General features: G+C 42.2%; 1 protein-coding gene across 2 annotated transcripts in view; it reads right to left on the bottom strand.

The window, feature by feature from the left end:
- The window catches only part of hyi (hydroxypyruvate isomerase (putative)), a 52217-nt gene that overhangs the window by 24740 nt on the left and 15155 nt on the right, over positions 1-12322 (bottom strand). For both annotated transcript variants that reach the window (XM_022759107.1, XM_022759106.1), the window contains exons 3-4: positions 12012-12126; positions 10748-10826 (exon numbers count right to left, since the gene is read on the bottom strand). In XM_022759107.1, the coding sequence (XP_022614828.1) occupies positions 10748-10826; positions 12012-12126 (194 nt within the window). The remainder of the gene's footprint in view (positions 1-10747; positions 10827-12011; positions 12127-12322) is intronic.

The raw sequence follows: 12322 nt of genomic DNA, 5'->3' as shown, positions 1-12322 counted from the left end.
GCAGACCCTGCCTGTCAAAGTTACATTTTATGAATCCCAACAACTATGTCTACATTTTCAGAAAGAATTATTTGTCTCTTTTTTACGGTTTGGCCGTGAGCTCGAGTTAAAAATAAAAATAAAGGTTATTTTTTACTGCTTCACGCACTGTAGCCAACTGATGCTGTCACTCTAACTTGAAAAAGTGATTTGCACTCCTCCTTTGAGTGCTCATAGTTTGAAAAGTTTACATGTTATGTAAAAACGGTTGTTGTGTTTTGGAGAGAGCAGAAGTTTTCCTCCGTTTTATAGTTTGAATCACATTTCTACGTGCAGGTATGAGAGAGCTGGGTGACTCAAAAAAAAGGTGAAATTTTGTAGAAAAAAGGTGAAATTTTGTGGGTTTTTAAAGAAAATTCCAATACATTCCTAATGCATTATTTATTCCCAGTATTTTGGAAATAACTTTGGGAAAAATTGGAATTTTAACACCAAAAGTCATAGCACCTCTTTCGGGATCAAGACGCACGTTTTGATGTATATATTACCGGGGTTTTCTCAAAGCTGCGGGACGAGTTATGCGCCAAAATTTGACGGAAGAATAATAATAAGCCCGAAGGAATATTAATAGATGCCTCGGAGCTGAGCACCCGTGGCACTAATAATATAGAAAACTACTTGCACTAATAATGGCAGAGAGGAGTAATAGGAGTGTTGATTTCATATTACATCCTTCAAACCTGGAATTAATCATGATACAAGTGGTTAATTGATCAAACAACAATATAAACATTTCCCAAAGCTAAAAGTCTATAAATGTGGATTGTTGGCAGTTCTTTGACTGTAATAATATGGACATTCTGGATGTCATGTTGTGTGTGTTACCTTGTGTGAAGGATGCTGACAGTATGGTCACATGAAGGACATTGTCTTAAAATCTACATGTTACATTTCAAACATTCTATGGGATAGAAGCTTGGGATTAAACTAATGCATAGGAACATCTCATGAGTTAGACAGTTAACAGTTAGATATTTAATTTTACATTCTTCCTTAGATCTGTGTCTGTGAAGAGTTCTGCTGGTCACTACCCAGGATTGGAATGTGGGTTGTAGTTTATGACTCTTATCTAGAGAGGGACAGAGGAAGGGAGGTTGGTGTGTGTGTTCATGCATGGCACAGACAGGCCAGGATTCACACCTTAGTGTTAATCAGTCCTTTTTGTTGTTACTTGTCCTATACAAGAAACAATCAAATATCAATAAACAAAGTCTTATTGTTACAAACTGGAGATTTTGCCTATATTCTCCAGTTGTCTGGTGTCCATTGGTTAATCCTCTGGAGTTGACCCTTTGACCTTTGGTCTGGTTCTGTGTCATTTGGACATGCTAAAAGCATGGTCTGTTTGTGGAAGAGGGGTCCTTTGTCTCTGTTTCCTATCAATCTGATTGTTTGATGGTGGGAAGAGTCGCAAAGTGTCAATTGTGGGTCCGTAACTCTGCATGTCCTTATAATGAACTTCCTTAATGGCTTGTGACTGATGCCAGGCCACGTATGTACGCTACACAACAATGAGAGCAATCATATCACATCCACACAGGGTCAGTAGTATACAGATGTTAAAATGATTTTTAATACAGTGGTATCAGATCAGTACTCGATATCAGCTGATACACAAGGAATCTGAGTCAATATCAGGAAGGAAAATAATGTACCAAAGCATTTCTAGATCAAACTTGTTTCACAGAAAATCCTCACAGCACTAAGCACGCAAGTTCATTCATAGAAGTTACATTTTCTTCATATTCGCTGTTTTACTCAGTGAGCCTGATCCACTTTGGGCCCCAGCTAAATCTAAAATGTGGGATGCATCAGAATTTGGAGATTTTTCAGAAATATAGTGTAGAATTTGAAATTTAGCAAATCTGAAATATTCAATGAAAACTATCTCTGAGTCACCATCTAATAACTTAAGGTTATTTACATAACCCCTGTTATTTGAGTAATATGAGTGTGATGTCTCACTATAGGAGCAAGCCCTTCACTGCGACCCTCAGAAGCACTCATTACACCAATCCTGATTGGCTGGTGAACATGTCCATCCGCACTCGGTAGTGCCACCCACCATAAATACTGCATGCGGACAACACAGAGCCATTCAGATAAGCAACCTCTTCTCACCCACCCAACAAGAAGGCTTGTCTGGTGAGACATTTCATATTACTCAAAGAGCCTGGGTTATGTAGATAACCTTAAATTCTTTTTCATGATATTCCGTTCAATGTCTCACTATGGGATGTGTTAGCTCCTGTATTGCCAGACAAGCTTATCTAGCGTGAGTCACTCTGTTTCAGTTAGGATTTCAAGACTGCACACGCCACGCACAGGGTTGAGATGTCCAGCATATAAAAGCGGACATTAGTGAGAGGCGAGGACCAACTCACTACCGCACAAATGCCCTGAACAGAAACTCCCCTGAACAAGGCAGAGGATGCGGCCAAGCCACGAGTGCGCAAGCAGACCTGCGCAAGGCTGCTGACCTTGACTCGTATAGGCCAAAGCAATAGCCTCCACCACCCAGTGGGAGAGGCGTTGCTTTGTGACAGGTTTTCCCTTATGAGGATTAGCCCAGGAAAAGAACAGGTGTTTGCTCCCTCTGAACCGCTTGTCTTATCCATTTAAGTGCGCACAGCACGAGCCGGACACAATGCACGCGACCGCTGCTCTCCAAGTGAGCCTGCGAAAGCCACAAGGTTAATAGGAGAACATGAGCCAACCACTTTAGGCACAAAGGCTGAATTGGTCTTCAATGTCATCCATACATTTCCTGGGGCAAACTGAGCACATGAAGGGTGCACTGAGAGCGCATGGATATTGCTCACGCATTTGGCCATAGCCAGTGCTAGCAACAATACTGTCTTCAGAGACAGATGTTTTAAGTTCGCTTCCTCCAGCAGTTCAAACGGAGGGCCATTCAGTCCCTCCAGAACCACAGCCAAAAGCCTACATAAAACGGCACACCAGCGGGTGCTGGCTCATAGTTTTACCTCCAAATCCCATGTGACTTGCAGCAATTGCTGCCAAATACATTTTAAACGTGGAAAATGCTTTATGTTTGTCAATCAAGTCCGGCAAGAATGGGGCAGATGACAAATAAGTGTGAAACAGAATTTTTTTAAATAAAGTTCTAAATTGCTTGAGAATTATATGAATTTGTAAAGGTCAAATACTGTTGTTTTTGAAACTGTTAGAGGTTAGCAGATGTTTTTGTCATTATGTCATTTTTTTAAGCTTATCTCACAGATCCAGGCAAAATATGTCCTGCGGTGTGACATAGCATTACTATAAAATTCAAATATTGTAATATTATTAATTTTAAATAAAAATCAGGTATGTTTTAAGTTTAACAAGTATTCTTAAGGAATAATCATTAAAATTCTGCATATATTATTTTTTTACAGCTGTTTTTTCAGTATATTCTTTGCTTGTGCCATCTTTTACCACTCACTCCAGTGGAAATATTGTGTAAAATGTGAAAAATACTTGAAAATATTTATTTTTTATATATAATTAGATTATGCATTGTTTTCAAATACATATACTTATTTAAGCTAGTTGACATAGTAAAAGTCATTTAATTGTGTTTGAAGTGATGTCACACCACAGGACATCCTGTCACACCACAGGACGAAATAAGACACTGTATGAACATTTATGGTGAGATTTATTGAATATTTTTACAACAAACACATGCATTTGCATTTCTATATGAACATTAATTAAAATGCAACATATCAGTAAAATAGTATGACTTAGTGTGTGAAATTAAACGAAAAGCATTGTGAACATGACATCCTGAGTAATTAACATTTTGGAGCTGTCAAATCAGACCCATGGTCACAAAGACCATTCATTTCTATTTTTAACTTAAAAGACTAACAAAAATATTTTTTAATCAGTAGAAATTCTTTATCAAGTAGAAAAATCATTAAAACCACACTAACATAATTAAAAGCATGTTAAAATCAATTCAGCTCTTTGAACAACGATTCAGTGAAGAGAAACTTGACATTCTGGAGTCACCACTTATATAACAAAATATCAGACCATAAACATGACAAGTTGTTGGAGCCTATTAAAAAAAAAAAAAAAAAAAAAAAAATGTAGAAATGTTTCACAGGAAAATGGCAAACTTATGTGTTAAGACATGAGCCAGTCCATGTTCTCAACTTCGCAACGCGACCATGCGGCTCAGGTTCTGAAATCTTCAATTATATCACCCTCGAGTAGTAAATGCTATCTTCTTTTTTCAGGCCAACGGGAAGGCATTCTTGTTTCCATGTTGAACAATACAGTTCACCTGTATCTCCTCTCCCTGAATATTCAACACCTGGCCCACATATCGCTTCTCATCATATTTTACTATGATGAAATTTCCCACTTCAAACACATCTTGGTCACTTTCAAGATCTTCATCCAAGGACGAGATAGGGGTAATCTCTGGAGCTGGACTGTCAGCAGCCATTGTGACTTTTGTAGCCTTGAAGCAGCCACACACTTTTGGGTAGCTACAGAAGCAACTTGCTGCCCTATGAAACACCTCCCCTGGTGATGTAGAGTAAATCCAGTGTGTACCTAGTATGCCTTTCACAGCAGGGAGTACAGGAGGGAGCATTTTGTCAAATTCTTCTATGTCGTTTTCCTCTATCCATTTAATTAGGATTTTCATTTCCTCTTTGCTGGACAAGAAGTCAAAGAGGGCCTCTGCAGTTTGCAGATCATCTCCCCTTTGCACAGCCTGATCTGCCATCCATTTCACACAAGCTCCAACCCCATCAGGGGCTCCTTTTCCGTGGCCCCGTTCACTGTAATTCCATGTGAGACACTGGAACCCCAGGTAAATGGCAACGTACTCATTAGGAAACAATTTGCCTTGTTGCGATACTGCGTCACAGGGCCATCACTGATGACGTGGAGTGACTCAAACTGTGTGTCATGCTGCATTTGGAGGTCATCAATGACTGGCTGTAAGTGAGCCCATACAGCACGCTCATCATGCCTGAGATTTTGAGATGGTTGCAAAGCTCTGAATGGCCGTTTTGGTGTAGGCAACCACTGTATGTATTGTTACTTGGTTCCTATTCCCACCAAAGTGGAAAGATTGAATTTCTGTGTTCAGTTTGCATCCATAATTTTCAGAGAAATCGACGTGCAACACCAAATCCTTTTCTTGCAATTTCTCCTTTAACTCCCTCATTTTGGCTGATTGGTGCATCCAGTTGAATTGATGGGATGCAATTGACTCAATTGCAATTGGCTTTCCCAGCGTTCCCTCAACCCCTTTTTTAGCCCAGTTGGTGAACACCTTTTCCCCTACAGTCACCTTTACCCGCTCCCACTGCTCCCACCTAGCGAATTCATCAGGATTGTGTGAGTTGAGACTCACCTCATCAAAGCAGCAGTTGGTGCACTGCCTGTACATACATTGCTGTTCCTCTGTGTTGCAAGTAATGGTGGAAAGAAGATTAGACAGGCTTTTGGTTGAAATCAGGCCTTTAAAAACCAAAGAGTCAATCAGTAGGCGCATGTTTTCATGCTGGTAGCATGCACAGGTATTTCTATCTGTTGGCCTGCTCTCTGTTATGTGCTTGGGCCTGTAGCGAGCAAACTGCCGGTAGGGCATTTGCTTTGTGGGGCTAGATGCTTGGTTGTATTCAGAGTGTAGCTCACTCATTGTTTTGGTCAAAACCCGCCGCTGCATTTTGTTGTTTTTCCGGCCTACAGTATCCCTTTTCCCTGCTAAGAGCCTGCTGTTTTCATCCCTGGAAAGAAAGTTGGTGACTTGCTGTTTTTTTGTGCCACGGCTCTTTTCATCGAAGATCTGGAGGGAGGTTGACGTGATTTCCTACCTTTATTCCAGCGATGCTTTTGAACCCTAATTTTAGTATTGGCTTTTTTCATGCCATCGATTATTGCTTTTAGCTCCCTGTTTTCTTTTTCCAGCCTCTTAATTTTTGCTGTCAACTTGGGTTGACGAACCTTTTGAGGGGGACATGGATTTGAGGAAAGAGAACCATGAGCAGGAGAAAGATGAACAGGACTTAAGGACACATCAAGTTCTTCGGGTGATGGGGGACATGGATTTGGGGAAAGAGAACCATGAGCAGGAGCAAGATGAACTGGACTTAAGGACACATCAAGTTCTTCGAGTGATGGGGGAGTAATGTCCAAAATGGCTGCCAGATCCTTCTTCTTCTTCCTGTTCCTTGCCTTTGTCTTCCTCCATTCCTCACGAAGCTTTGCTTTCTTGTGTTTTGGAAGGCTGGTTATACTTCGTGGCTTGATTTCTCCTTTGGCTTTCTTTTCTTGATATCTGTTGATGGAACAGAGACAGCTGTTACATGTTTTCTGTACAAGTGTAGATCTTAGACAATGTTTCACGAACTCAATGTCCCTATTATGAACTTATTTACTTTCTCCTTCTCTCCCTAAGGATCTCCTCATGCCTGGCTTCATCCTGCGCTAACCTTTCCCGGTACCTCCTTGTCCTTTCTTTGCTCATGCCTAAAAACTGACAAAAATCACTTTAAAAACAATGATCAGTAACTGTTAACATACACATACAGCAAACAAATGAAGACAGATATTTAATATATGTATAATATATACACTGGTAATATATATATATATATTGGTATATTATGTATAATGAAGACAGAAATATAAATGTGTACTATATGTATAATATAGGTATATTGTGTATAATATTTATAAAATTTGTTTAATATACATAAAGAGACAGAGATATCTTTATATTTATGTTTATTATTGCAAACAGAACAGATGATAATTTAGCTAGACATCTGACTTAATTATGTCACACCACAAGACTCTTTCACCTTGGCAGCCATTTTGAGTCATTGCTATACAAGACTGACCTTGGGCATTACAGTTACTGAATAAGTTCATTGTTTTAAACATAAATATGATTCTTTTTTGAAAATATTTTTCTTTTTTCTCGAACTAGATCAGTCACACCACAGGACTATCAAAAATGAACATGCTCATGGTCCGTCAAAAACAATGAAATTTATCAAATTAATATGAGATTAACACTCACCTTTCAACCTTCTCAGCACATGCAAACATCTGGGGGTCTTCTCGGTAGGGGGCTTGACTAAAGGACTGTCCATGTAACCGCCAGTACAAAAATCTAATATCCTATGTCACACTGCATTTGTGTTACAAAACTAAATGTACTATAAATATTATTTTAGTTCTTTTTAGCATTTTGAAACCTTAAGTTAATGAAGTAAATACATACAAAATAATGCCAATGCATTTATTGGCTGCTCCAAACATATCTGCTTCATTTTACTAATGTTTACATTTGATGAGTCATCAATGTTACAGTCACACCGCTATTCACATTGAAATATGAACAACATCAAATACATTTTACGTCCCAAAATCATTATATTGAAATAAAATGATGTTCTCTGCCCCAATGATGTGTTGTTTTAGTTGAGAAATGCAGTTGAGTAAACATTTATACTGAATTACAGAAAAAACAGGCGTCACGTCATCTGCCCAATGACAAAATCCCAGCCATCGGACACAGGAAAAACAGGAATGTGTCCTCCTGTGCGACACCATTCTTCCAACACTCTCCACTTACAGTCGTATTGAGACCTGGTGGAGGATGCCCTACCATTCTGAATAGTGGCAATAACCCTCTGTTGGAGTCCCACAGTGGTCAAATCGAGCCACTCACGGGCCAAACCCATAGTGCCAAGCGCTCTGGGTCTGGGTGGAACACCGATCCACCCCCTGCGACAGCAGGTCTCTGTGCGGCGGAAGTTGCAAAGGCTGAGCACAGAGCATCCGATAAATCTCAACTAACCAGTGCATTGCAGGCCAGTGTGTGAATCAACATGTGGCCGTGTTCTCTCACTCTGGACAGGATGGGGGAAATCAGGGACAGGGGAGGGAACACGAATAGCAGCTTGTGTGGCTAGCCGTGCATCTATGCCCAGGGGAGCATCTGGACTGCGCAGGGAGATATACATTGCGCACTGCATGTTTTCTCTTGAGGTGAACAGATCCACGGTGGCCCGGCCATAACGCACTCAAATCTGCTCCACGATTTCCGGGTGCAGAGTCCATTCCCCGTTGTACCGAGGTGCCCCTAGACAACAGGTCCGCACCTGTGTTCAGGACTCCTAGACAACAGGTCCGCACCTGTGTTCAGGACTCCTAGTACGTGCGTGGCTCTCAGGTGAAGGAGGCGCTTGCTGCTCCTGAGAATCAGGTTGTTAACATGTGTAACCCACGGGAACGCAAACCCCCCTGACAGTTAATATACGCCACTGTCGTCATATTGTCTGTCCTCACTAAGACATGATGACCCATGAGTAATTGAAAGAAATGTTTCAGGGAGAGAAGCACTGCCAAGAGCTCTCAAAAGATTATGTGAGATTGTTGAAGACCCTTGCAACAGCGGCGTCTCACAGGCCTTCGTGTATACAGCCCCAGCCTGACAGACTTGCATCTGCAGTGACTACTTTCCTGGACAGGACAGAGCCCATGGGCATGGTCTAAGACACGATCTGAATTGAACAGATTTGCATGGACGAAAGAGTGTGAGACACACTCTGAAAGTCTGTATTGAACATTGAGTCCTCTGGCCGAAAGCACTGTCACCTTATAAGCCTTCTCGGTCAGGGCTGACTGAAACCAGTCTGACTTAAAGGTGCGCTATGCATTCCTGCATGACTTTACTTCTGTTGACGTTTGAAGTAAATACCAAACAAAACAGAGCAAGCTTGCCCCTCCCCCCCATGTTTGCATCGGACTGGAAGCCCTTCTGCCGGTGGAGTTCTCGCCACCTTTGACTCGATTCCTCAATATAAATGCGGGTCTTCGTTCGTTCCTTCTCCATTTCTCTCCTCCTCACCATATATTCATCTGAACGTCTTTTCTTTGGTCGTGTCCGTGCCTCGGCCATTTCCCAAAATATACTGTTGAGTCTTTAGACCTAGTTCACGGCGACGTCCAGCTATCTACTCTCAGATACTCACGCTACTCTATCAACTCTGCTCACTGCCCCCCCATATGTGCACGCGCATTAACCCCCACCCCCTCCCCCAACCATCTTGTTGGTCATTGGCTGGAACGTGGTTTAAGTTATGGGGCACAACCTGTGCCCCTAGTGTTTGTTTGCTGTTTGTGACGCCTGTGTTGTCTCCAGAGACTGCGGTTTTTCACAGTGTATTCAGGGGGCAGGCAGCTAGCAGATCAAGGGGAGATGCCTATGATCTGAGACAAAAATAAAATCACGCTGAAACCATGCAGGAATGCATAGTGCACCTTCAAGAGGGCAATGTAGGGCTTCAGGATGACACTTACAGCCGAGGATGGAGATGTGCCGCAACCAGCGGTTCCATCGAAGGCATATGCAAGAGATGCAGGCTCTCCATCGCTTCACAATCAAGGAACAGGGCGCCGGGTATCAGCTTAATGCAGCATACGGGCAGTCTTTCCATGGACGCGCCATCTCGATTAGCAGCGCCAGGAAAGACTTGGAGATGTTGTGTTGTCGCACTCCTAGCCGGGAGCAATCTCTTTCCTTTGTAACGGGATCTGGTGATCTCCAACAGCAGGCCAGGGGATTTCCAGCTTCTCCGCTGCGCGTTTGCACACGTCCAGCAGGTCGGTTGGGAGAGGAGAAATCGTCCTCCTCTTCGTCCTCTGATATGAGGATATCTGAGGTCTTCATCTTCCCTATAGTCTAGTTCTAGGACGTCTTCCTTGTGAGAGGGACACAGAGCTAGCTCAGACTGGGAACCCCAGCTGATACTATCCTCCGGTGACTTCCTTCTCCTCTGCAGGCTCGACAGCGTGGTCGCCGGCAGGGAGATAGGGGTCAGACAAGCTAGCTTGGTGCGCTAACCGTCTGCACAGACTTTTAAGTGTGAACACTGCCCTAAACAGCTTGAGCAGATCTGGTCTGTGTCCTTGCTTGAAATCTTATTTCCACAATGACAGACGCAAGCTCCGGAGTCTCTGTTACCTCTGGTGTGAGGAGCTTTGGTCTCCATTCCTCGCGAGCTGATGAGCAGGCAGGGGTGGAGGCAGCTTGCTGGTATGTTAGCCGGATAGCTGAGATATTGGTTGGAGTGCTAATGCTTGGCTGCACTCGAGCAATCTTGGAGAGGAGCCGAGATGCGGAAACCAAGCTGTGAAGGGCAAGGCATAAATACCGAATCTGATCTGGTGTGACCTGAGAAGAGCAAAAAATCCCAAAGTAAGCTAGCGCCAGGCGACAGAAGCTAGGTAAGATCCGTCTATTTACAGTTAAGCTAGTTAACATTGACGCGGGATATGCTCCAGCACGCAGTATTTATGGTAGGTGGCACTACTGGGTGCAGACGGACACGGTCAATCAGGATTGGCGTGATGAGATAAGTGCTTCTGAGGGTCGCAGTGAGGCTTGCTCCCATAGTGAGACATGGAGCGGAATATATGAAAAAGAAATTATGTATTTCACGTGCAGAGAGCAGTGAGAGCTGATACTGAGCCAGTTAACAGGTTATGATCTGTACCACTCCAAAATGATAAAACAAAGACAGGACGTGATGATTTTGTAACAGCATCAGAGCTGTTGCATTTCTTATGTGACAGCATTGTTGTACCATGTGAGTAGTTTGTACTGAGAGTTGTACATGCTGGTCAGTGACTGTGCTGTCTCAGTGGGACAGTGTCTTACCCTGATGAGGAGAGTCCAGGAAATACCTGGGATCTGTGATCCTCGTGTTAATTGGTTCAATCAAACCAGTGATTCCTTCCTGTGAAGAGCAGAGACATGTCACAACACTAATAGACAAATTATACATACAACATTTTAATAAGCACGACATGTCCATATACTGTAACACTACAGAGACATGCAGGTTATGATGTGACATTAACATGTTTTTTAATCCATTCACAAACAGAAATGTAAATTTATGGACGTCATGGTCGTCAAGTGGTTAAGACAGGGCTGCAACTAGAGTTGTATGCTGGAGAGTGACACTGGACACTGAAACCTGTAAAAGCAATCTTCTAAGTGGATGGATAAACTTCTATCATTGTGAAATAATTCCAACATATAACTCCCATCATATTTAGATTCTGTGTGATTAAACACAGCCCACTCTGATGTGGTTAAAACCCACATCGGTGTCATGACCCTCTCTGGACTAGCAGTTGGTGCAGATGCAATGTAATTCTCATTTCTATCAGTTAAGTGTATGACCTCCCCTCCTGCTGACAGTGAGGAGCAGGGTGACAGCTGTCTCAGATGAATGGGTCCAGTCAAGGCCCAGTGCCTGCCAGTCGGTGGGTGTCTCTGCTGTGTTTAGGTGGTAGGTAGAGGTGTTGGTAGGTCTACTTCTGAACTTTGGACAAAGCCAGGCTAGCTGTTTCCCCCTGCTTCCAATCTTTATGCTAAGCTATGTTAACCACATCCTGACTCGCACACACTCTAGGAAAGAAGCATTTTCTGAAATGATCCATGCCTTTACAGATGAAGTAACTGAATTATTCATATTTCTTCTGGAGATTGAATATATTTGATAAGTTGTATAATGTCTTCTGTGGACATACTTTGATCATATATAAAGTATGAACATGAACTTTTATTTTCCTTGATCATTTCAAGGAATACTCATTCAACAACAATCACTCTTTAAATAAACTTTGTTTTGCTGTTGGATAGGGCTGTGTGGCTACATTTCATCTTCTTTGATATCCATTAAACATTTATCAGAACAATACAATATTGTTCATCATTGCACAAATTCATTGTGCACAAATCATGAATTCAGAAGAACAATTTAACATTTGGTGCAAAAGATTTTTTTCCCCTGAGCCTGACAGTTCTCATTCTTGTTGTATATCAAATGGTATATACATGTATGGTATATCTTACATTCAATTCTAGTGTCACTCTGCTGATGTTGTTCTGCTGAACAGAAGAAGACACCGACCTTTGAGAGGACATCAGCAGCATAATTTAGGTTCTGTACAAAGATGGCCTCCATCTCCTTGGCAACTGCTGTCCTGTGTGAGCCCACAGGAACCCTCCCTGCCATCAGGTGGATCCTGATAATGGAACATAGAAAAGATGACTCACTGCTTCCACTGCTGGTGCTCTGAAACCTGTTGTTTTACAGCCTGTTGGGCAGGTAACAGGTAACACGGACTCAATTCAAATGACATTATATGACTTTGTTAAAACCACCAGCAAAAGTTGACTTTACTTTATCAAACACAGAGTCGTTTGGATGCAAGTGGTCGA

This window comes from Seriola dumerili, unplaced genomic scaffold (assembly GCF_002260705.1).
Source record: "Seriola dumerili isolate Sdu_G_001 unplaced genomic scaffold, Sdu_1.0 BDQW01000319.1, whole genome shotgun sequence".
In the NCBI taxonomy this organism is placed as follows: Eukaryota; Metazoa; Chordata; class Actinopteri; order Carangiformes; family Carangidae; genus Seriola; species Seriola dumerili.
The sequence above is the reverse complement of the archived record's forward strand: the minus strand, read 5'-3'. Positions and strand labels throughout refer to the sequence as shown.